Below are 24656 nucleotides of genomic sequence, written 5' to 3'. Positions count from 1 at the left end.
GTTGCCTGTGCTTTTTTATTACTTCTGTTGACCTCCTAAAAAGGGGGTCCGTGTTGGATTGAGAGCTTTCTGTTGTCAGCACTTTCTACATTAATTGGTGCGAAACCACTGTGTTCTTTCGGTGCATAGGTGTATGAGGTCTCAGCCCCTTATTGGCTGAACTTTTTATAGTTCTCTTGCTATTATAGTTGTCATGCTTCAAAGGTCTGCGTACTTTCGACTTTCAGAGCCTTGAATAATGTGGATTTTGTGTTTGAAGAAAGGAGTGAGTGATTTTACGTAACAACGTTATGGTACTGGAATTTTATTTGTGTTATGAGTTGTGCTGTTTGCTTATATTTGCCAGAAACACTACAGAAGAGGATTTAATACAGAATCATGCCTCTTCAAAACACATTTTCAGGAGCAAGTGTCCTCAATTTTGCTAAGAGCAAGACCGTGAATTACAGCTTTATATGCTATTGTTACATATTTGTTCTGATCACTCTCCTCTACGAAGGTGACTTGAGACTTCTTAGGAAGAGATACAATCCTGCTTACCCCATTTGCTATTGCAGAGGCAAGGTGTCTGCCTCTTCTTGTTTGTGTGCAACCCAACAAGCTGATTCAGGGGTCTCACACACCCAAAACAGGTTATTAGTACGTTAAGAGCAGATAGCCTCTACCTAAAAGCCTTTTGCAGGTGAGGATCTTGTTCCCATTGTCCTGAAAACTTGAGTGTGTAGTAGAAAGCAAGCAATGCACAAGCTGTAGACAAACCATGTCCTTTCCATTTTTTTTTTTTGAATGAGCAAGTTCCACCAAAATCTAAGGGGTTTAGAAGTAATGTATAAAAAGATCTTGGGTTCTTGTCAAATATGTAATTTGATATCAAAAGGATATTGGTTGCAGGTAGAGTCCTTGATAAATGGGACGCGGGTGGCGCTGTGGTCTAAACCGCAGAGTCTAGGGCTTGCTGATCAGAAGGTCGGCGGTTCGAATCCCCGCAACAGGGTGAGCTCCCGTTGTTCGGTCCCAGCTCCTGCCTACCTAGCAGTTCGAAAGCACATCAAAGTGCAAGTAGATAAATAGGTACTGCTCCAGTGGGAAGGTAAACGGCGTTTCCGTGCGCTGTTCTGGTTCGCCAGAAGCGGCTTAGTCATGCTAGTCACATGACACGGAAGCTGTCTGCGGACAAACACCGGCTCCCTCGGCCTATAGAGCGAGATGAGCACTGCAACTCCAGAGTCGGACACGACTGGAGCTGATGGTCAGGGGCCCCTTTACCTTTTATACTGTAGTTACAGGTGGGTAGCCGTGTTGGTCTGCCATAGTTGAAACAAAATAGAAAATTCTTTCCAGTAGCACCTTAGAGACCAACTGAGTTTGTTCTTGGTATGAGCTTTCGTGTGCATGTATCTGAAGAAGTGTGCATGCACACAAAAGCTCATACCAAGAACAAACTCAGTTGGTCTCTAAGGTGCTATCGGAAAGAATTTTCTATTTTGTTTCTTTTATACTGTAAACTGCCTTGTGAGCCCTGGTATCTAAAATAAATAAATAGGTAATCTAAGTAGGTTTAGGTCAGACTCTACCTGTTTGTGAGAGTAATACGTTGTGTCGTTGCAATGAACCACTGGAAGTTTGTTTTTTAAAAGTATTTTTTATTTCTAATGCACCATGTGATTTCAGCTCAAATTTATACAGTCATCATTCAAATAATCCTCGAACAATGATTTTTCTAGGAAAGGCACAAAAGTTGTCAAGTATAGACAAAAGAAAATTAGCAAAACCAACAAACCAAAACCTTAGCATTCCTATATATCATGGAGATGTGTAACATAACCACTCCCCAACATTTATCTACAGAGAATGCATGTAGTATTTTCATATTTTACTCAGTATGCTCAAAAATGTAACTAAATCCAGCGGCAGAGAATACCCCACCATCACACAGTGGGATAATGGTCTATAACTGCCTATATATTTCTACAACCACCTAAAGCTATACTGTACCCTTCAAGCACAACAGCCAGGAAGAGCTAATCTAAAGGCAAATACCAAGCACCCAGACACCAGATACATGGGAGTACTACTGGTGATTGCATTCGCATGTCAAGTTTGAAAGGGGGAAGCTGTGCACCTTCATATGTTCGGTTCTTGATTCCCACTAGGCCTGGCTAGTAGTCAAGGATGATGGGAGTTGTAGTCCAATGACACCAGGGGGCCTATAGGCTTCCTATCTTTGGGGAAGAATGACTGTCAGGAATCATTCCTATGTCAAAAAGATATACAGATGTTCTTTAGCACTTACTATGAAAAACAAATCTGAATGGACTTATGCTTTTAGCTGTAACTTAAAAGCTATGAAACATGCTTGTGAGTCTTGTCATTCCAAAATGTTGGCCATTCTGAAGCTTTTTAGCTCTTTATACTAAAGGCATGTGATCCTCCAGATATTGTTGGACTCCCAACTTTAATCGGCTCCAGCCATCATGGCCAAGGGGAGTTTTAGTCCCAATAACATTTGGAGGGATTGCAGGTTCCCCAGCCCTGTTACAATTCCAAGGCACTCTTCTCTATCTTTGTCAAGGCCAACTTTAGCCTTTCTGTTGTCCAGATGTAAATATGGTTGCTGTCCTTCGATCCACCTAATACGTACCTCTGATGCAGTCACTTGAGATAGCTTGTTTTGCAACAGCATCACTGGTTTGGGGAGTATAGGGTGAGGGGAATGGGGGGGGGGTCCCAGGTGGCATTTGACTTGTAGTCCAACAGCGCATTGCCATCTCGTCTATACCTGGTGTTATAGGCAGCTTAGGAACCAAAAGCATACGTGAACCATATTGAAACAGATTATAGCAGGGGAGGGGAAAAAAATACTCTTAATGTAGCTTTCAATAGCACACATGCATGCATTATATGGCGGCTGCTCTTTTGTTTTTAAACCTATACAATGCTTGCTGCTTGTTTCTTTCACCAGTTGGGAAAGGCCGTACATTAAGACAATATACAGGCATTTCCCACCAGTTATCTACCTTCTTATGCAGTAAACACACTGGCACAGCAGCTGCTGATAGGCCTAGAGCTATCTGATGCAAGTATCCCATTCATTGCAGGGGGGTGGGGGTTGATGAAGTACACAGAAGAATGCATTTAAAAAAATATCAGGTCTCATCTATGAACGAGGCAGCCTGTAAACAGAGGAGTTCACAGTGTGTGTCAGAACAGGGAAAGCTGCCTTATCTACCAGGCCCAGCAGTGTCTACTCTGACTGGCAGTATATCTCCAGGGTCTCAGACCGAGGTCTTTCTCATCTGCTACCCAGCTTTTTTTCTTTTCTTTTTTAACTGGAGGTGAACCTGGAGCTTTTTGGATGCCAATAATGAGGTTAACCACAGAGCTCTGAATTAGGGCACATGATTGAGAATCATAGATGTTTCCCATACAAATATATCACATTTTGTTACTTTAATGTGACTCATAAGTCATTCTAAGAATACATTCATAGAGTAATAATTTGGCTAAAAATATATGTCTTATTTTTTTTATTAAAAAAATCAGATTGTAGTAATTAACCTATCGAGGGTAACTTGCTATAAAAAGGAACAGCACTAGAAATAAATAGTTCTACAGTTCAACAACCCACAAAATGGGTTGCCATTTCCAGTCTGCATGTAATTTTCAGGAGTCCTTTTAAAGCACCAACTAATGTAACTACACTTGAGAAGATAGCATGGGCCTACATATACAGAGTCCCAAATGAACGTTTCACTTAATCTCCTTTTTGGTTTTGTAATGGGCAGAAACAACCAAATAGCTGTCTGGGTTCATATCCTTGATGGTCGGAGACTTGTTCTGGATCGGGGATGTTTTCCCATCCACTCTGGAGATCTGCAGCATTCGGCACGGGTCGTGTTTCAGCAAATACCCGGCAAACGTCTCCCAGCCGCCTCCTACGCGAACCATCACATGCTTGTTGTGCAGCATCTGCATTTGCAAAAGAGGGAGAGGGGGAAAATAACTCCTGATATTCATGTTTGCGAACGACAAGCTTTTCCCTGAAAACACTAAAATCACTATAATCCTGTTGAAATCACTGGGAGTAACAGCTCAGTCCTAAATACTTTCAATGCTATTGCAGAAACTGCAGGGGAGGCAATCAAAGTTTTGCCACGGCATACATCTGCTCATGGGTGCAATACAAGGTTGCATTTTGGCCCCGCTATTGTTTAATGTCTCCATGAATGATGTAGTTTAGAGCTTTCCTCTCCTCTTCCCTGCCCGCCGAAACTGGTAACGAACAAAAATTTATACTGCTGCTTTATTTAGACAATATGGCTCTTATTTCATTATCCCAAGTAGGTACAAGATTACTTTCCAAATTCAGAGCATATTGGAAGCAGGATAGCTCGTATATTAATTACAGTAAGACCAAAGTGGTGGTGGTTACCTGTAAGGCGTTTAGTGGCTGCTCATGAGTAACCAGGCTGACGCAAAACCTCTGGAACTGAGTTCCTTTATTGTGCAGATATTTACAGTGCAGCTAAAGAAAGAACGTCCAGCTCATCCCTCTGCAGAGTCCGGGAATGACCCCTTCCGGTTCTTTGCCCAGTATAAAAGGCGCGGGAGGCGGAATCCCCGCCTCCCCCCTCTATGTCTTTCCCCCCTGTGCAAAAGGGGAGACGGAAGGGGTGCTTCACCTCCCGTTTCTGCTTGGTGCGAAGGCTCTCTTCCCCTGTCACAGCCCCAGCTCCCATTTCCTGTTTCCATCTCCCCCTCCCCACTAGAGGAATTACTGCTCCTCCCACTGGACGAAGATGAAGAGCTCAGCACCGGAGACGGGGGCTCGCGACACTGATAAAGCCCTGGCACCTTCTTGGCTTCCGGCGAGGGCAGTCTCCTGACAGTTACCCAAAGGCATAAGTGCCATGAATGGGTCCTGGATAGTCGTTTCATTAAACATTGTCACTCATTCAACTACTCAGGGCATCGTGGTTTGTTGTGAAAAATACTCCCTGGCCCTCTCATTTTAAGGCAATTTATATTTCATCTGCCTCTTTATTGAGAGCTAGAAAGGCATATTACTGTAGTAAGGGTCACTGTTTGTTAAAATTGAGCTTTTTTAAAAAAAAAATTGCTGAAACCTTAGCTTGCTTCTTATATGGTGCAGCTATTCACGGTACTTATAGTAGGGGTGAACTGGATATAATCCAAAATAAATATCCATGTGCACTACTTAAAGAGTCCCACAGAGTACACATGATGTATTACTTGAAATGGACGTAGGTCTCCTTTCTCTAAAAGCATACATTCATAATTCTATACCAAAAAAAACCTCTTGCTAATACCACACCAACATGTAGCAAAACTGTGTTTTTAGACCTGCAAAATAGAGAATTCTGGGCATCATGGTGTAACAGTATGATATTGAGTCGTCCCACTTCCCCTGTAAAACCATCTCCAGGGGCATAGCTAGCTGCTCTGGCACCCAGAGCGGCGGGGGCGGAGCGAGCCGCCCATGGGGGCGCCGCAGTAATCCGCCCAGGGCCCCAAACAGTGTTGACTGCTAAGGGCACTTTTTAAATCTAAATGGTCTGAGAAATCTTACCATTTTTAATTTTGATAATTTGTATTCCCAAAAATGTATATGAAACTAATTCTTAGAATGTCTCATTTTCTACATTAAAAAATAATAATTGAACCCTGTCCTTCCTCCTAAAGGAGCCCACAAATTAGAATGGCCCTTGGCTACAAATAATAAATATCTGACTGACACTGAGCATATACTTTGCAGGAAACTCCTGCCAATCTTAGCACTTTTATATGTAGTTTACCCTTCTCTGAGTTACAGTTCTCAGCAACCCTTAACAAACTACAATGCCCAGAATTCTTTGAGTGAAAAAAAATGTGCATTGGAGGAATAGTGTGTACGCAGCCTATGTTTTGGGTTGGGTATAATGACGGCATCTCAAAAAGTGTATCATTTGCCACTGCAAACATACCAGGTTGGATGAAAGGTGAAAAGGAATCTCTCTCTCTCTCTCTCTCTCTCTCTCTCCTCTCTCCCTTTGCTTGCTTTCTTCACCACAATTGAATTCCCTTTATAACTACTATCTATCAGAGAATGCTCCAGCACAGGTGAATGTGACAGAAGAGCTCAGTATGGTCCCTTGACAGTGTTAGAATTGAACTCAAAGAGTGTTATCGTAGCAAATAGGATATTTTAAAAATCCAGATTGGGAGTGAAGATAAATTACAAAGCTCTCCAGAATTCCCTATGGTGAACTGCAGGCACCTCATGTGACAGAACTGATATCTAGCTTTGCCCAGAGACCAAAGGAAAAAAGAATGAGCAAAACATTAAGGTACCTTAAGGGGCCCCAGGGAAGCAAAATCACGTTCATAAATAGCCCAGAATTGGCAGAGTATGTGAAGGATAACACATACCAGGAGGGGGCAGATGGGAATCAACGCCTTCCCTGGAAACTAGTTCATATGAGCCTTCCTAGGAAGGCTTGGGAAATCATTGTCGACATAAGAAAAGTTTCCAGTTATAATTATTCCACCATTTTCTCTTGACAGACAACTCTCAACATTAGAATGGGCATCTCCTCTGGCTGTCGATCAAATTATCATACCATACATTTTAGTCCCACTTTCAGGAAAGAAGTTATGTGGTGTTTTGGCTGGGCAATGAAAACCAAAAATCATGTTGGTAATATTACTGTTTTGTAAACCTATCTGCAACAGTGGAGTAATTGCTAGTTCTGCCGCTCTGCTAGATTTATGTCTAAAATGGGTCCAGAAGTAGGCAATTTGATGAAACAATAACAAAAGAAACTGTATGCTGTACTTCTCTCATTTGAAAACAATCCCTCCACACTTCCCTCTGAAATATTTCTACAACAAGCCTGACTAATGTGCCTTTAGCAATACTATTGTTGATTCGCTACACTGACTCTCCTAGAGGAGAAATTAAAAAGTCAGAGGGGAGGGAAGAATCTAGCAAACTGACAGCATAGCCATTGTGTTTCATTGCGGAATAAATTCCAGACATGCCCACGGCCAGTGCTGCTACCATAAGTGCACTAAAACCAAAGCAGGAAAATGTTTAATCGTAATGATTCCTGGAGACATTTATGAATCACATAAATCTGTACTGTTGGGAGGCTGCCACAGGAGGGCGCTTCCCTTACAAAACCTGCCATTGAATTTGTATAGAGAAACCAGGAATGTTATTAAAATGGAGGTGGCAATATGTAAGGGGGGGGGATTAATAATGCGATACTTCTTTATGCTGCTTGCATCAGCTGAGGAGGCAGTGTAACATCACAGTCAGGGCTGTAGGAACTTCTGAGTGGCCCTCATAGCTTGGGAAGGCAAAGGGATACTGTACTGGGTAGCTTTGCACATGACACAAAAGCGTGGAAAGAGAGAATAGATTTTTAGATTATTTAGTCTAATCCAGGGGTCAGCAACCTTTTTAAGCCTTGGGCCGGTCCACCATCCCTCAGACCATGTGGTGGGCTGGACTATATATATATATATATATATATATATATATATATATATATATATATAGGGGGGATGAACAAATTCCTATGCCCCACAAATAACCCAGAGATGCATTTTAAATAAAAGGACACATTCTACTCATGTAAAAACATGCTGATTCCCGGACTGTCTGCGAACCGGATTGAGAAAGCGATTGGGCCGCATCTGGCCCACGGGCCTTAGGTTGCCTACCCCTGGTCTAACCCACTGCTCACTACAGGAAGCTTGCAACTACAGCCTGAATCATCTACCCTCCAGGTAAATACCTCCAGTGACAGAAAGTCTCCTACCCTGAGACTTTCTTTCCTACTGTCAAATGGCAATAATGCAATAATGACACGAGCAATGTAAATGGGTGACAGCATTGATGGGAGGGCATTGGGGAGCTCACTTTCAGCTGCTTTTACACAGATAATGGAGGCAACGGCGCGTCTTAGAAATAAGCATCTCTCTGCATCTAACCACAACAGAAGTACGGCCACTTTTAAGTGGAAATCAGCCTAAGCCAGATATCAACACCCGAGAAAGTTGGTGATTGTGATAATGAAGGTTTTTCTTAGATCACGCTAAATGTTGGTGTGCCCCGTGTGACAATGAAACCAATGCCATGATATGGATTCTGACAGAAATCTACATCACAGAACACCATAACTATGACATACATCACAACACAGGGCAAAAGGTTGAACATATATCACGGTGAAAGGCTGTTTGTGGGTGGTTAGTAGGAGATTCACATCAGTATTCTGCATAAAACACATCAATGGCACTGAGCCTGACGTGTCCTTTTGTTGTCCTTTTTATTTAAAATAAAATGCTTTAATGTTTTATGAAAGAAACAAAAGTTTAGGGGAGGCAAACATGAATTCAAATTTGTAAAACTACAACAGTTGCAACTGCAGCCAAAGGGATTTACGCAAGCTAAGCAGGTGGAGGATTGCAGCCAAAGGGTTTTTAATGCAAAGATGGGTAACATTTGTTTTGCTGGCTTCTTCTCTGCCTTTAATCTCCAGTCAGGAGAATAACAGAATAATAAAAACACAATAATAAAATAAATTGGAATAATAAAAGCAATAATTAAGTACGGCTGCAAACACGAGACGCAAAAGATGCCTTGACTTCAAAGAAGCCTCATAGCCTGAAGGAAATGCCATTTCTCTCCTGCCAAGTTAGCACTGAATGAAAGATTCATAAGCTCTGGGGTAGATCAATCAATGCAAACCTTTAGAGGTCACCCTTCTACCCAGGGAACAAATGCTTGGACTTTTGAAATGTGATACAGCTATGCGTTGAAGGCATTCCCGCCCCCTGCTTGGCTCAGTCATGTCACAAATTTCAGCTACACAAGCAGATCTGAATGATTTTGAGATTCTGACACTTATTTGTCAAGTGTGTCAGCTTAAGTTTGGATATTCAGGAATTCTTGGCCTGCGGGCAAGCTTTTACCATTTCAGACACGAAAGCTCCTTAGCAGATTTTCGGTTGTAGGGGAAATGGAAATATTTATGTTGTTCTTGAAAGCCCATCCCCACCCTGCTATTCACACACTAGATTAGAAAGCTAACTTGAACAGTGCCAGTAGAAAACCCATTGCATGACCTCAGTTTTATTCTTTAGAAGCATTTGCACCAGGGTCACTAAAATGTATTCTCCCCTCTTTCTTCCAAAGAGAAAGTCCTTTTGCTTTGTCAGGTGTGTCTCCTCTTCCCCCTGAGCACAGATCTGGGGGGACCGCAGAAAGGACACGGGGAGATCAGGAGAAGCAAGCCCCATTGCACTAGCAGGAGTTCTTGTGCAGGGCTTCCACTAGCAGTATTGGGTAGTTGGATCCAGTCCCATATGTCCAGATAGGCTTGCTGAAATAAATGTGCATTTAGCAGGCATCTAAAGCATCATCAGGGATGCGGGTGGCACTGTGGGTTAAACCAGAGCCTAGGGCTTGCCGATCAGAAGGTTGGCGGTTCGAATGCCCGCAACGGGGTGAGCTCCCGTTGCTCGGCTCCTGCCCACCTAGCAGTTCAAAAGCACATCAAAGTGCAAGTAGATAAATAGGTACTGCTCCAGCGGGAAGGTAAATGGCATTTCCGTGTGCTGCTTCACCAGAAGCGGCTTTGTCATGCTGGCCACATGACCTGGAAGCTGTACGCCGGCTCCCTCGGCCAGTAAAGCAAGATGAGCGCCGCAACTCCAGAGTTGTCTGCGATTGGATCTGATGGTCAGGGGTTCCTTTACCTTTTAAAGCATCATCATCATTATAAAAATAATAATCCCATGGGTGGTAGCATGGCTCCATCCCAATGCTAAAAAAAGAAACCAAAGTATTCACATCACTTAATACATTTATATGGCACCCCCACCAGCAGCAGCTGGAGAGGAACAGTAGCCAGACCAACTGCAAAGCAGGCAAAACTTTTGCTATCTGCCTGCTCTGCTTTGCTACTGCTCTCCTGCGAAGATGGAGCAGAGATGTTAGTTCATCCCTGGGGAGACACAGGACCTACCCACAGCTGTTTTGAAACAGTTGGTTAAAGAGGAAAAATAGTTGTTTATCTGTGAATTAGTGGGTGGGAGTATCCTTTGTTTATTATCTGAGTATATTTAATGATGTTATTTATATGGTGGGCTGCTTGGGTTGTTTTCGTTTATTTTATAAGTGTTATTTTAGACAATGTATTAATATATTAAATGATCCCCTTTATGTCCTTCCTTTATAGGTGTGTGTGTGTGTGTGTGTGTGTGCACGTGTGTGTTTACTGTAAGTCACTTGGACACCTTTGGGAGACAAGCAACAAATAAATAATATCAGTATTATGTTCATTCTAAGATGTACTGTCCACAAATATAAGATAGGCCACAAGAGTGAAATTACATTGCTAATTAATCCTGTCATGTTAATTTGCTTATTATTCCACTCCAGGTCTAGATTTTGGCCCATTTTTCAAATAGTAAATTACTGTTTTCAGTAATGGAATCTTCATTTATGAATGAGTCAGATTCCAACACCAGGAGCTTAAAAGAAACTGGATCTAGAATTTGGAACACCTTTGCCTCCTGGGAATACTATAATGTGTGTTTTCAAACACCTACTTATATTTTCCATTTGCAAGTTACCATTGCAGGCTATTCATCCATTAAGTGAGACATTCTTCCCCTTCTCCCCAAAGCTTTTCAATGGTTACACAGAGACTGTTTGCCTTCTTTATGGGTCAGTACACTTTCTTTCTGTGCTGTTTTATATGTAACAATATTCTGAGATGGCACTGTACCAACATAAGGCTGCTGACGACTAAGGAAATGTGCTTTTTGCTGAATGCTGAAGTATATAACAGGTGTTCAACAGATTAGCTGGAAGGCAGAATACTAGAAACAGTAGACAAATGCTATATAACGACGGCAGAACATTTGAAAAAGAACTTACACATTTTATCCTTTCATTGTTAGCTGCATTTCACACAATGCCTCTGTATCTTTACATGTTTCCACCTTGTGGAGAAAAGTCGGTGGTGTGCTTTTTAACAGTGGACAGAGCCCACTAAATGCTGCCTAACACTGTGCTTCTCCATAAGGTACAACTTCAGTTTTTATAACAAATAAATCATAGTGAAGCATACAGGCTGAGTTAAACACCAAGCAGTTCTTGATTTAGATCACAAGCTTGCTTAGGCAAGTGTCAACCTGTTCATTGGCAGTATGATGGTGGTAGGACGCGGGTGGCGCTGTGGTCTAAACCACCGAGACTCTTGGGCTTGCTGATCAGAAGGTCAGCGGTTCAAATCCGCGCAATGGGGTGAGCTCCCGTTGCTCTGTCCCAGCTCCTGCCAACCTAGTGGTTTGAAAAGCACACTAGAGAAAGTAGACAAATAGGCATTGCTGTGGTAGGAAGGTAAACAGTGTTTCCATGCGCTCTGGTTTCCATCACAGTGTTCCGTTGCACCAGAAGCTGGCCACGTGACCCGGAAATCTGTCTGTGGACAAACACTGGCTCCCTTGGCCTGAAAGCGAGATGACCACCACAACCCCAGAGTCTCCTTTGACTGGACTTAACCACCCAGGGGTCCTTTACCTTTATCTTTTTTTAATGATGGTGGTACTGATGTTGCTGCTGTTCCTCACCATGATCATCCTGATCTACCTTCCAGGGTTGCATTAAGGCTTGGAAAAAGGACAGTATATAGGAATAAAACTAAACATTCTCAGTTGCTGTATACAAAGATTCTCCAAGAGAGCAAATACTTAAGCATTCATCTTGTTTTGCTTGCACAAAGCTTTGTTTATACCCAGTCCTTATTGCACACTTGTCCTTTTTTTTTTTGCAAGATGGTTATTATATGACAAATTCATCTTGATTTGCTTAGTTGTTCATTCACCCCACACTTTTCAGTGCATTTGCTCCTAACCACAAATACAGGTGAAACTCGAAAAATTAGAATATTGTGGAAAGGTTCATTTCTTTCAGTAATTCAACTTAAAAGGTGAAACTAATATATGAGATAGACTCATGACATGCAAAGCAAGATATGTCAATCCTTTGTTTGTTATAATTGTGATGATTATGGCATACAGCTGATGAGAACCCCAAATTAACAATTTCAACTTTGGGGTTCTCATCAGCTGTACGCCATAATCGTCACAATTATAACAAACAAAGGCTTGACATATCTCACTTTGCATGTCATGAGTCTATCTCATATATTAAACTCCAGTAGCTAATGAAAACAATTGCTTACATAAATGGACTTTCCCACGATATTCTAATTTTTCGCGTTTCACCTGTAGTCCAGTGTGGTTGTTGTTGTTTTTTAAATTGATGTGTTATGCTAGGGTGCCAGAGTACTTCCACCCACTTTAATTGTGCAAACCTGAAGTTCTGATATGTGTCAAATCCTGACAGTCTGGAGATGCCCTGTGTCATTTAGCTTTGAGGCTTCTCCAGAGCTTGAACAGACAAGCTCGGGGATTGCATGGCCCCATGTTCATTAGAGCTTCCCTGAGCTTCCCCGTTGTTAAATGGAGCCTTGTGATGAAGAATTATAGTAATGTAGTATTATAGAAAGCAGACATTTGCTTGCCAGATTTAAAGCTCTTGCAGACTGTGGGTGTGGCCTGCTGACAGGCAGCATTAGAAAGCCATTCGACAATGGGACGATAAACTGTTCTGCTTTCTGTCAGCACATTGCCAAAGATTAGATAAATGATGACAAGCTACAATGCAAACCCACTTCCTTTTTAAACAAAATTTGCAGAATGGAGCTTTGCCAAGTCATTCGATCTTTCATATTCCTGGAAAGCAAAGCATATATTTCTAGAACTATTGTGTGGAGACCATTTTTAACTTAATCTGACGGAGGAATAACTTGCAAAGATTATGGCTGCCACTGGATGGCAGACATGCTCTGTGTACAAAGTACAGAGGCTGGATGCAATCTGACAATTTCATACCAGCTGGTAAGGTGAGATACAGTGTGTTAATTTCAGCCCAGTTTTGCCTACAAAGCATGTCCTTCCTGTACTGAATACTAGAGGAAGACAGCATTCTGCGGAGCTGGGGAAACAACCAGAGGTTCTAGTTGCACAAGCTTCAAAACATGATATTCCTCATTGTACTAAAAGGAGAAACCATAATAGTGCCAAAATGCCTTTTTATCTTCCTGTGGCACATCTTTCAACAGTGTCAGATAGGTGGAAATGTTGCAAAAGACCCCTTGAGAATATCCTCCTCCAAACCCCAGGATCAGCTGCCGGGGGTAGCCTGTCTGCATACCTTTCTAAGATGTATGATTGGCGCTGGAGGATAAGGCATCGCTCATGTTTAATGATGTCTAAGGAAGTCCCAGGGCTTAGTTCTGGGTAAATGAATAAAGCATTGCAGCCTAAGAGATCTCATGGACTGTTATTTTATTCTGTAAATGTAGACTGCAGTTTTAACCTTTTTAGTCACTTACAGTACAATTCTATGCATGTTTACTCAGTTGAAATATTGGTTTCAGTGGGGCCTACTCCACTGAATATTATACGACTGCAGTATAGAGGGGTTAAGAAATAAGGCAATGTGTATTACGTAAACGTACAATACAGACCATCCCTCATCATGCACACATCTCTAGAGAAAGTGGGGTGAGGAGAAGCTTTTGAGTCTATTGAATCCTCCCCACAAAATGACCCTCGGCTGGTTATGTCGTCTTCTGAGTGCCAGGTGTGCTATAACACACCTGACCAATCTGACCATGTAGCCCTTCTGTACTTTACATATGTGTATTGAGAGACCCATTCTCCTCCAGGATATGGAAAAACTGATTGCCATTTGTTCCAATTCAGTGGTAAACCATGGGATTCCCTAGGGAAAAGTTGAGGTGTGGGTGAGCCCTTAATGATGTGTGGCTCTGTACATGTGGAAGTGATAGGCTCATGTGCTTATGGGCACAAGCCAACCATTTCAACCACTCTGGCCTGAATAGTGCACAAGATCAGTTTGCTATGTGCCCACCTGGAATGACCAAATAGTATTCTTTAACAACACACACACACACACACACACACACACACAGAGTTCTGGTAAGTTCCAACTGAAAAAAAGCCCTGATTAACTGTATGTAGACAGGATGGAGAATGAGAAAATGGGAATGGTGTGTGTGTTTCTCATTCTCCATCCTGTCTACATACAGTTAATCAGGGCTTTTTTTTCAGTTGGAACTCACCGGAACTGAGTTTCCAGCACCTATTTGGTGCGTTTGGGAACCTCTGTAGTGGTCTCAACAACTTTGGTCATTTGATGCTCCTCCTAAAAAATGGTCCACAAGCTCTGGCACCTCTTTTTCTAGAAAAAGGCCCTGCAGTATATACTCCATACATTTCAGAACCTTTTTGTCTGGTACAGAAATTTAATAAATAACAACAAGTCCACACTGTCTTTTCATCCTGAACCCTTTCCCCCTTCATTAATCTCCCCTTGCCTTGCCCTATCCCTTTCAGACTACAGTGGTACCTCAGGTTACAAACACCTCAGGTTACAAACACTTCGTGTTACAGACTCCGCTAACCTGGAAGTAGTACCTCGGGTTAAGAACCTTACCTCAGGATGAGAACGGAAATCGCATGCCGGCGGCGCAGCAGCAGTGCGAGGCCCCAATAGCTAAAGTGGTACCTCAGGTTAAGAACGGTTTCAGGTTAAGAATGGACCTCTGGAATGAGTTAAGTTCGTAACTTGAGGTACCGCTGTATGCTCTTAAGCTTCCAACCAAGAAGCTAACCAGGATATAAGATAAGGGGTGGGGAGGGAGAGGAGAAAAGGGGAGAAACTCCCAAAATTCCACCTAACAGAATGCTCAGGTTCCTGCAGCATGCCTTCATAAAGAACACCATCATTTTCATACCACTCTACATGGAAATCAAGATATCCTTGCCATATTGCCCTATTTTTTTCCTCTTTTAGAGATCTACATATATGCACCTGGGTTCACAAATGCAAACACAATGTTTTTATTATTATTATTGTTATGAATGGCAGCAAAAAAATAATAATACCAGAAAATGGTTTGGATCTTAAGCTGCTCTTCCATTCACACATGTGGATCATTTCCACCAATTCCTCTCTCCATTTGCCCTGCGGAGGGAAGGGGGAGGAGGGAAAGCTCCATTATGTCAGTGTGAACTCTGCAATTCTCACAGAAGGAAAGTTGGGATTCAAGCCAATACCAATGTTTTCAATGAAATTCTTTGGAAAGGCTAACACATTAAAGGTTACAGTCCAGAGAATGATGGGTTGGATTGATCCAGACCAAGTTGGTTGAACCTGGAGGGGGGGGGGGTCTCACTGAAACCTGAAGTCCAACTGATTTCAATAGGGACTAAGGGCAACTAACAGATCAAACTGTGCATAGCTAATTCCATGTACCCAAATGCAGTCTGATGTTTTTTGCAAAGCAAAGCATGCCACTCTTAAACATATGGATGGGAAGATGTTGCAAACCATTTGCACTGTTGCATAGTGTTCATTTCTCAGCTGTTGCTTCAACAATAACATAGAAGAAGAAGAGGAGGAGGAGGAGTTGTTTGGATTTGATATCCTGCTTTATCACTACCCGAAGGAGTCTCAAAGCGGCTAACATTCTCCTTTCCCTTCCTCCATTACAACAAACACTCTGTGAGGTGAGTGGGGCTGAGAGACTTCAAAGAAGTGTGACTAGCCCAAGGTTGCCCAGCAGCTGCATGTGGAGGAGCGGGGACACGAACCCAGTTCACCAGATTACGAGTCTACCACTCTTAGCCACTACACCACACTGGCTCACCATCTTCTCTCCTCCTGTGGTCTTGGGGAAGAAGATTTTAAGGGTGTTGTGTGAGGCACATCAGACCATGAACCTAAACAGCTCCTGTAGGGCTTTCTAGTCCTGAGGCAGGGGTGTCCAGATTCTATGGCTCCTCAGGGTCACTGGCAGTGTTGAAATGTGCTGGAGGGCCCTACTCCCTTTGCTCCTCATCCGAGGAGACATCAGATGTGAGGTTTGGGCAGAGCTGAACCGTGACACATGGCAGCATTAGTCCAACTGCACCACTGTGGGCATGCAACACACTGGACATTCAAGTTAAGAGTCTAGGGTGCTAGCTTGGAAAAGAGACTGTTATGATAAAGGCTTGCAAAAGATTGATTTCCTATTTCATATAATGGTAGAAGGGACCTGATGCTTTGAGGGTGATCTTTCATAAACCTTACAGACTTCTGTTTTGAAAAAGCTTTTAATAAAGTTCCTTTCCAAATACTCCTGATTGAACTTAGGCATGAGGACAGGTCCACCTATGGATCTGTAGTTGGTTAAAGGACAGGAGGCAAAGGGTGATAATAAACAGAGGTGCTACACAGGTAAGGAAGCATGAACCTTTTCAAGCATTGGGGTCCTCTAAGGATGTCTGTTGGGGCTGATGCTTATTCATAAATTATATTTTAAAAAATCCATCAAGAATCATTTAAAAATAAATGAACTGGACTTAAGGGTGAGCAGTAAGGTAGCTAGGTTCACAAACACCACCAAATGATTTGGGGCAGTAAAAACCTAAGTAAATGGCGAAGGATTCCAAAATAACCTCTCCAGACTGAGTAAATGGACAACAAATGCAAATGCAATCCAGTGCAAATGTGAAGCTAAGTACTTTCGGGCAAGCGATCCCAGATTTACATATGCTGTAATGCAATCTGAATTGACTGCAATTCCCCAAAGTAAGTACTACTGGAGTTGGGGTAGTTAGCTCAAGTAAAATGTCAACTCAGTTTGCAGTGGCAGTTAAAAGGCAGATTCCAGGTTTAAAAGGTCATTAGGAAAGTGCTTGAAAATAAAATGGCCAGTGTTACAAAGCCATTATACAAAGCTATGGTGTGCCCACATTTGAAACACTGAGCGTGGTTCCACTTCCCCAGTCTAAAACAGTATGTCTGCATATGAATCTGCTTTAGTGCAAGGAGTTACTCTTCTGTTTAAGGAAAATGAATACCCTACAGATGTGTATGTCAGCCCCATTCCCATTACAGAACTGGGGTACTTTTCAAAGTAATTTCCTAAGCTGCACAGTTTCACCAAATACAGTGGTACCTCAGGTTAAGAACTTAATTCATTCTGGAGGTCTGTTCTTAACCTGAAACTGTTCTTAACTCGAGGTACCACTTTAGCAAATGGGGCCTCCCACTGCCACGCGATTTCTGTTCTCATCCTGAAGCAAAGTTCTTAACCTGAGGTACTATTTCTGGGTTAGCGGAGTCTGTAACCTGAAGTGTCTGTAACCTGAAGCGTCTGTAACCCGAGGTACCACTGTACTTCAAACTGGCCTGAACACAGTGCACATGTGTTGTGTATTTCAATTATGTGTCAATTTTATAGTTGTACACCACTTAGAAGCCATTTTTGGCACATAGGTGGCAAAGGAATAAATAAATAATATTTTTGCTGTCACTCGGGGTTACACACATAGCAAGACAATGAAGAAGGAAGAGGAGATGTAATTCAACAATGCAGATGCACCCTGGAACTCCCTCTCTGAAGCAGCAGCTTCGAAAACAGGAATGACAGATTGAGCTGGCTAGAAATTTTAATTAAAGCTGTAAGTGAGAAGTCTGAAGCTAGCCGAGCCTCAGCTGTGAGCCGGTAAAGAAGATGTGCCAGGGAACAGAAAGTCATAATATCCTTGAACTCATTCATTCTGGTCCCCAATAATGACACTGCTTTTAAAGTGGAGGGGGGCAGCTTTAAAAATGACAGAATATGCCACATAGAATACAAAGCAATATGTCCTTGGTTGCTTAGCAATGTCAGGATAATGAAAAAAAAGGAGCCTATCGGGCCTTTGTGCTGCACACTCTTGCCGAAGGTTATGTTGTACTTGTCTTTAGTGTTTTTGCTAAATCGCTAAAGCTCCCCACATAAAAAAAAGTCCCTGAAAATGTAAAACGTTAATGAGAAAAACACAGCGCCACTCTTTCCATTCTTCCAGGAAAAAAAGGTTGTTGTTTTTTAGGATGCCTATAGCATTTTTAAAAGATTGGTTTTGGAAACTCTTCCAATTGCAAAAGAAAAGCATTAACCATACAGAGATCCATAGGCTGCTTAGGCAAATCCCAATGGGGTGAAGGGATACAGGTTACCAACTGCTATTAAAAGGAGCTTCCCGAGAGTAGTTAAAGGTTAATTAGAAAGCTGTGTGAAGTAGCCGAGTTACACTGAGGCTCATGAAATTAACAAGGTGGATGAAATGCTACAGTTCCAGTTCCTGAGCAGTATATTCTCCCATTTTCTTATGGCCTTGAAATATCCTTTTGTTCCATGTACAATTTAATATTGTGTCTATCACAAATTCACTTTTAGTGGGAAATAGGGCTGCCACCTTTGTCAAGGAAATATCAACCTGCCATAAAAATGCATGCATATTTAAAGTGTTACTTCAAATTGTGTCCTCATGCTGCATTTGAAGACAATCGCCTCTAACCTAAAATGGGATCCAGTGGCCAGCATTTATGCCACAACCAATGTTTTGTGCCTAGTTCTCCGTTTAGAGGAACACACAGCCAATTTTCCATGTGTGCACTTCAGGGGTCACAAGAAACATTTTCCATCTTTTGTTCTGTATTTGAATGCAAAATCAGGGTGAACAGAACATATATGCAATGCAGGGAAATGGGGCAAGTTGAACGGAGTTTAGTAAGTCGGTGACCACAAAGATCACAAGGGAAGCGAGTTGAACCTTTGTTTCAAATATGTCTGATTTTTGAACGATAGGATTAAATTGGAAAAAAACCCCCAATACAAATCCATGCAGACTGAAGGATTGAATTGCTGCTTAAAAGTGAGCAAGCCTTATACCAGAGATGGCAAAAGAGAACAGCGTGACTTGCCAAAGATATGTCTGGTTTTCCTATATGCGAGATAAGACTTTGCAACCAACTTTTCCCCCATTGTCAGTATGAACTGGGTGAAAGGGGGAAGGGTGTAATTATCCTATGTTATGTGGAATTTAGATCTTTGCCTCAGGATGGAGAGCAGATGAGGGGAAGGAGGAGCCTTATTCTATTTCATCCTTGTGGCACTTGATGAGTAAGCAGCGAGGCACTTAATTCTGAAATCCATCCAACTAATTAGATTGCTACAGAGGGGTCAATTTTCATGAACAACCTTTTCCTTTACATCAAACCCATGGGTTCCAAGAGATATACAGCGTATTCCCTACACGCCACATTTCCTAACTATGGAGGTACTTGATAGTCTTATAGCTCTGATATTATTATTATTATTATTTCGTTGTGATTTGAAGATAAATGATCTGAGTTTAGCATTAGCCATCCAGAGCGCTGCTCCCTGCCAAATACAACATGGAGACATTCAGGCAGAGCCCCGTTGAAATCCCCTAATGTAAGAAATTTGAGAATGTTGGATGTCTTGACATTCATCAGTTTTATATCTTTCCCTTTACACTAGAAGACTATTTTTTATATAAGAAAAGAAAAGAAAAAACCCTTTACAGACTCTGGCTAAGGTCTTGGACTAGAAATATGCTCTAAATGCCAAAAAAAGAAAAAAAGAAACTACTGATTGCTGAAACAGAGTATCCGGGAGCTTTTATCCTCCTATTTCCTTTCAGCATGAACAACTGGATTCTGGTGTAGAATCTGGCCTTGTGACAAGAAGGTGTTTCCTCACAAATAAGTAGTGAGTAGCTTTCCGATGGGGCAGCCCTGTAGAGGGGATCAGCATTCACAGACATCAATTTAGATGCATGTAATATCCCAGAGGTCTTGAAGGAGGTGCACTCTGGGGCTACGCATACAGAGGGCAAAAATATCTGCTTTGGGGGAAAAAGAAGAAAGAGGCAAACTCTTCTTTGTTTGCCTCAAATTAACTTGCAAATTATCAGGGGGGGGTTTAAACAAACAAACAAAAAACCTTAGGGTTTTATTTTATTTTTTTGAGCCAATCCAACATTCAGAAAAATTAACACCCCGTCCATCAAAAATGCCTCCATGTGCGAAAGCAAGAACAAGAATCCCACCCAGGGAGTATAGAGCTTTGTCCCTACTCCTAATGCCCAGGGCCAGTTCCTCATATCAGCCTCCTAAGCAAAGTGTGGCATAAGGGTTAAGAATACTGGACTAGGACCAGTTTATTAATTTTTAGAAATACTTTTTAATATTAGCTGAAATGTACATTCAGTTTAAGATAATTTCTCTGTGTGCTTAGTCACAATTATTTACTTTTTATCACCTAGCAAATATTTGACAAACCCCCTTTCCCTTTCCAGATCCACATTTTTTTCTATCCTTCCTTAAAATGTTGTTTCTTAAGCTATCCTTTTTCACGGCCCATATTTTTCAGTCTTATATGTCTCCTTTCAATTCCTCCCATGGTATAGTCATCATAATGTGAGGAAGTTCTGAAATCCCATATAAATGGCACTATGAGATAGTTTACATATCCTCTGAACCACACCAAAACTAATATACAACATAGCAGGATGGTCCTGATCCATCTACTTTGCGCTGCAATTATCATAATAAGGCTATTCCATTGTGTCTTTTGTAGCACTCATGCAAAGCAGGGTCAGAGAGCCAAGTATGATTCTAGGACTGAATCCCACGGAACCATCTCAGTCTCTTTAAATGGGACATTTGTAAGGATCCACAGGACACCATAGATTGGTTCAATGTAGAAATTATACATATTTTGAGAACACCAACTGACTTTAAACCATATTCATGGATTCTTGCTTCCACATTAGATAACATGGAAGTGGGAATGTGACGTGTAGCACCACACTCTAGTTTTTTCAGGAACAACACAACTGTCTACAAAAGCAAAGTCTTCAAGCATTCAGCTGTACACAGGAAGGCTTATTTGTGACTTGGCACCCTGATTGTGCAGGTTTTGTGAGTTCACCTGCATGCATGAAGGCTTCACAGCTACAGATGGTTGTGCTAGTCTTTCAAAGGCAAAGGGCTGGTGCTGCTTCACACATCTCCATTCCCAATTCACCAACAAAAACACCCAAATACCGTATTGGCCTGAATATAAGCCACAGTTTTTCCCCCCCAAATTCCAACCGTGAAAAGTTAAAAGTGCAGCTTAAATTCGCGACCTTCCAAAAAATGGCTTTTACGGCATCGCTGCTGAAACAGACATACGGTAAAACAGAACAGGTGTGAGTGCCTGCAGAATTTTAAGGGAGTGGCTTATATTCGGGTATTGTCTTTTTTTCTCTCCCCAATACGGTAAGCCTCTAGGGTATTCAAAGATATCTACATCAATCACCAATAAGGTAAGGTACAGGAATAGTGCTTTCCAATAACAATAGGTATACCCACCTACTTGTACACAGGGGGAAAAAAACCTAATGAATCAGAAATGTATTCTATTTCCATCTCCCTTGAAGATGGGTGAATGGGCTCAGCTGAACATGCAAGTGGTATAGAGGGACTGAATACACGAGTGTGCTTGTCTGCTCCAGAAGCGATAAAAAAGGGTCACAGCATATGTGGACAGCCACCGGAGAGCTATATGGTCCTTAGAGCCTGCTTTCAGCAAGTCAGAAATTACATTTGTGCCCAGCTTGCTGAAGAATGTCACTATTCAGATCTCCAAGTGGGCACTATTCATTAATTCTGAATTTACAAAACCACCACCATCAAAAAAAGAAAGATGACAACGTGTGCTCTGGAGAGAAGCAGGGCCAAGGAACAATGTACACTTTCAGCATTAAATGGGCATGACATCACTTTCTTGGCTTGCTACAATCATATATACCTTGGGGAAGGAGGAAGGAGGGAGGGGGAAAGGAAAGTTAAAAACAGGTCTCTTTGTACATGTCTCAAAATGTTATATGACTCTCTTCCTTTCCTCTTAGCAAACCACAGTGAGCAACATGACATAACAAGCAACTGTTTGGTAATAAAAACCAAAAACAATTAGCTCAAAATAGACTTGTTTCTGAAAAACAAGAGTAAAATTCAATAAAGGCAAGGCAAAGTTGTCTGGATTCAATCCAAGTTGCGCACAGAACAATAGCTTACAACTAGCATATAATGTTCATCTTCAAATATAAATATACTGTATTAATTAATTTTGCATCCCTTCTTTAATTCACTGAGTCAAAGACTGGAAGCACATTTAACTGTAAGCAGCGGGCGGGCGGGGGGGGGGGCACACGGATCAAGTCACACCACTCCAAAGAAATGAACCTATTTACAATTGGAAATTTTGACATGCTGATGTTGCCAGTGTTAATGCTTCTGACACCCAAAGTCACCACTCTTCACAGTAGTAGTAGTAGTAGTAGTAGTAGTAGTAGTAGCAGCAGCAGCATGAACAGGCAAATCCAGATTACATAATAAATGACAGATTAATCAATTAACATGGTGTTGACATGCAAAATGCTTGCTACTGGCAGTATATGAAGAAGAGCCTCAAATGATGACCGCAGAGTCTGGGCCAATTTATGTGGGGAGAGGCAGACCTTGAGGAATTGTAGTCCTCAGCCATTTAAGGCTTTATAGGTCAAAACCAGCACTTCGAATTGGGCCTGGAAGCTAATTGGCAGCCAGCGGGGTCAGGCAGGATTGGTGTAATATGATCAAACCGTCTTGTTCCAGTGAGCAACCTAACTGCCCAATTCTGCACCAGCTGAAGTTTCCTAACTGTTTTCAGAGGCAGACCTATGTAAAACACATTGCCGTAATCTAACCCAGAGGTTACCAGAGTATAGACAACAGAAGTTAGGCTATACCTGTCCAGATAGGGGCACAGCTGGGCCACCAGCCAAAGCTGATGGGAGGCACTCTGTGCAACTGAGGCCACCTGACACCAAGTGACAGCAAAGGATCCAGGAGTACCCCCAAGCTTTGTATCTGCTCCTTCAGAGGGTGTATAACCCACCAATCAAAAGCAGACAACCTCCCACTCATCTAATCTAGGAAACCACCCACTAACAATGCCTAAGTCGGATCTGGATTCAGGGGGAGGGGGTGGACCGCCCCGGGTTCCATAATGGAGGGGGTGACAAATTATGAAGGTTTTTTTTTTTTTTGAAAATGCCTGCTCCGAAGGTCTTATTTTACTATACTAGGGATTATATAGCTATATATGAAATTTCATGCATATCAGTTAATATCTTGACCCTCCTCCACCAAAATAGCTGTTCACTTGGCTGTTTTCCAATGTCATAAAGGCTGAAATTTCAGTTCAGAGAACACTTTACTGTTCCCAACCCTAACCCTGTGGAAAGCCATCTAATTAGACTTTAATTTGATTTTGAGATGTTTTTAGGAGGTAATATAATTATTGTTTGATTTTATACCAATGTTATGTATCTGATGTTAGCCACCCTGAGCCCGACTTTGGCAGGGGAGGGTGGGATATAAATAATAGTTTTTTTATTATTATTACTTGTTATTATTCCTTTGTAAGAAAATATGAAATAATGTAAAACCATTTTGTTGCAGGGGGGGGGAATCAATGGGGGGTTGACAAGAAATTTTCCGCACCAGGTACCACCTGACCTTCCCATGCCTGGGGGGGGGCAATTTTTTTTTTGCCCCCGGGTACCAATTTACCTTGCTATGCCCCTGGATTGACCTTGTCTGTTGACTCTCATCCGGTCCATTACTGAAGAAAGACAACAGTCTAGCACATCCATTGCAGATGTAAAGAAGAAGGAGAGCTGTGTGCCATCAGCACATTACTGACAATGTACTCCAAAACTTTGGATGACCCCACTCAGCGGTTTCATGTAGGTGTTAAATAGCACAGGGGATAAAATTGACCCTGAAGAACTCCACACTGAAGACTGAAAAGCACTCCCCAAGCATCATTCTCTGGGAGTGACCATCCTAGTAGGACCAGGACCAGTGCAAAGCAGTGCCACCTACCCCAAACTCAGACAGATGCTCCAGAAGGATACTATGGTCAATGGTATCAAAAACTGTTGAGAGGTCAAGCAGAATTAACAAGGACATATTTCCCCTGTCATTCTCCCGACAAAGATAATCACAAAGGGCAACCAGAGCAGCTTCTGTGCCAAAACTAGGTCAAAACCCCAACTGAAATGGATCTGAATTACTATTAATTCTATGAGGTGCTTCCTGTTTTCACTTCCTAATTTAGCACCACAATCACTATGGAAACCGACATCTGGAATAAAGAAATTACCTTGTAAATTTGCCTATCAGGTAAGACATTGGCTATGGTGGTCATTCACCCTAGCCCAGCCTTCCCTAGCTTTCTGTCCTCTAGATGTTTTGTACTACTTTTTCCAGAACTTTTCAGGTCTCAGTGGACCTGGGAAATGCTTGAGCAATTTACAGTAACATACTATTAAGTCATTGTATTAATTAATAAAGGAAATTGCTGGGAAAGCTTTAAAAACTAAAACTTAGGGCTTATCCACACTTCCTCTTTTCCTGATGCTTTTCCCTGGGGAAAACCACTCTTTCGTACTCAATCAGAACAAATGGCAATTTGGGTTTTCCCCAGGTTGCTATTGGTTCTGATTTATCACTAAACAGTGGGTTTTGCGTTGGAAGGGAGTGGGGCAAGAGGGAAACTGCTTGTACCCATGTCTAGAAAAGATGGATCAAGCAGAAAAGCACTTGAACC

General features: G+C 42.0%; 1 protein-coding gene across 3 annotated transcripts in view; it reads right to left on the bottom strand.

Moving 5' to 3' along the window:
* Positions 1-3321: 3321 nt before the first annotated feature.
* Positions 3322-24656, bottom strand: part of GAS2 (growth arrest specific 2) — a 125970-nt gene continuing 104635 nt past the window's right edge. For all 3 annotated transcript variants that reach the window (XM_033150992.1, XM_033150990.1, XM_033150993.1), the window contains one exon: positions 3322-3969. In XM_033150992.1, coding sequence (XP_033006883.1) covers positions 3751-3969 — 219 coding nt within the window. In that variant the 3' untranslated portion in view covers positions 3322-3750. The remainder of the gene's footprint in view (positions 3970-24656) is intronic.

This window comes from Lacerta agilis, chromosome 1, assembly GCF_009819535.1.
Source record: "Lacerta agilis isolate rLacAgi1 chromosome 1, rLacAgi1.pri, whole genome shotgun sequence".
In the NCBI taxonomy this organism is placed as follows: Eukaryota; Metazoa; Chordata; class Lepidosauria; order Squamata; family Lacertidae; genus Lacerta; species Lacerta agilis.
The sequence above is the reverse complement of the archived record's forward strand: the minus strand, read 5'-3'. Positions and strand labels throughout refer to the sequence as shown.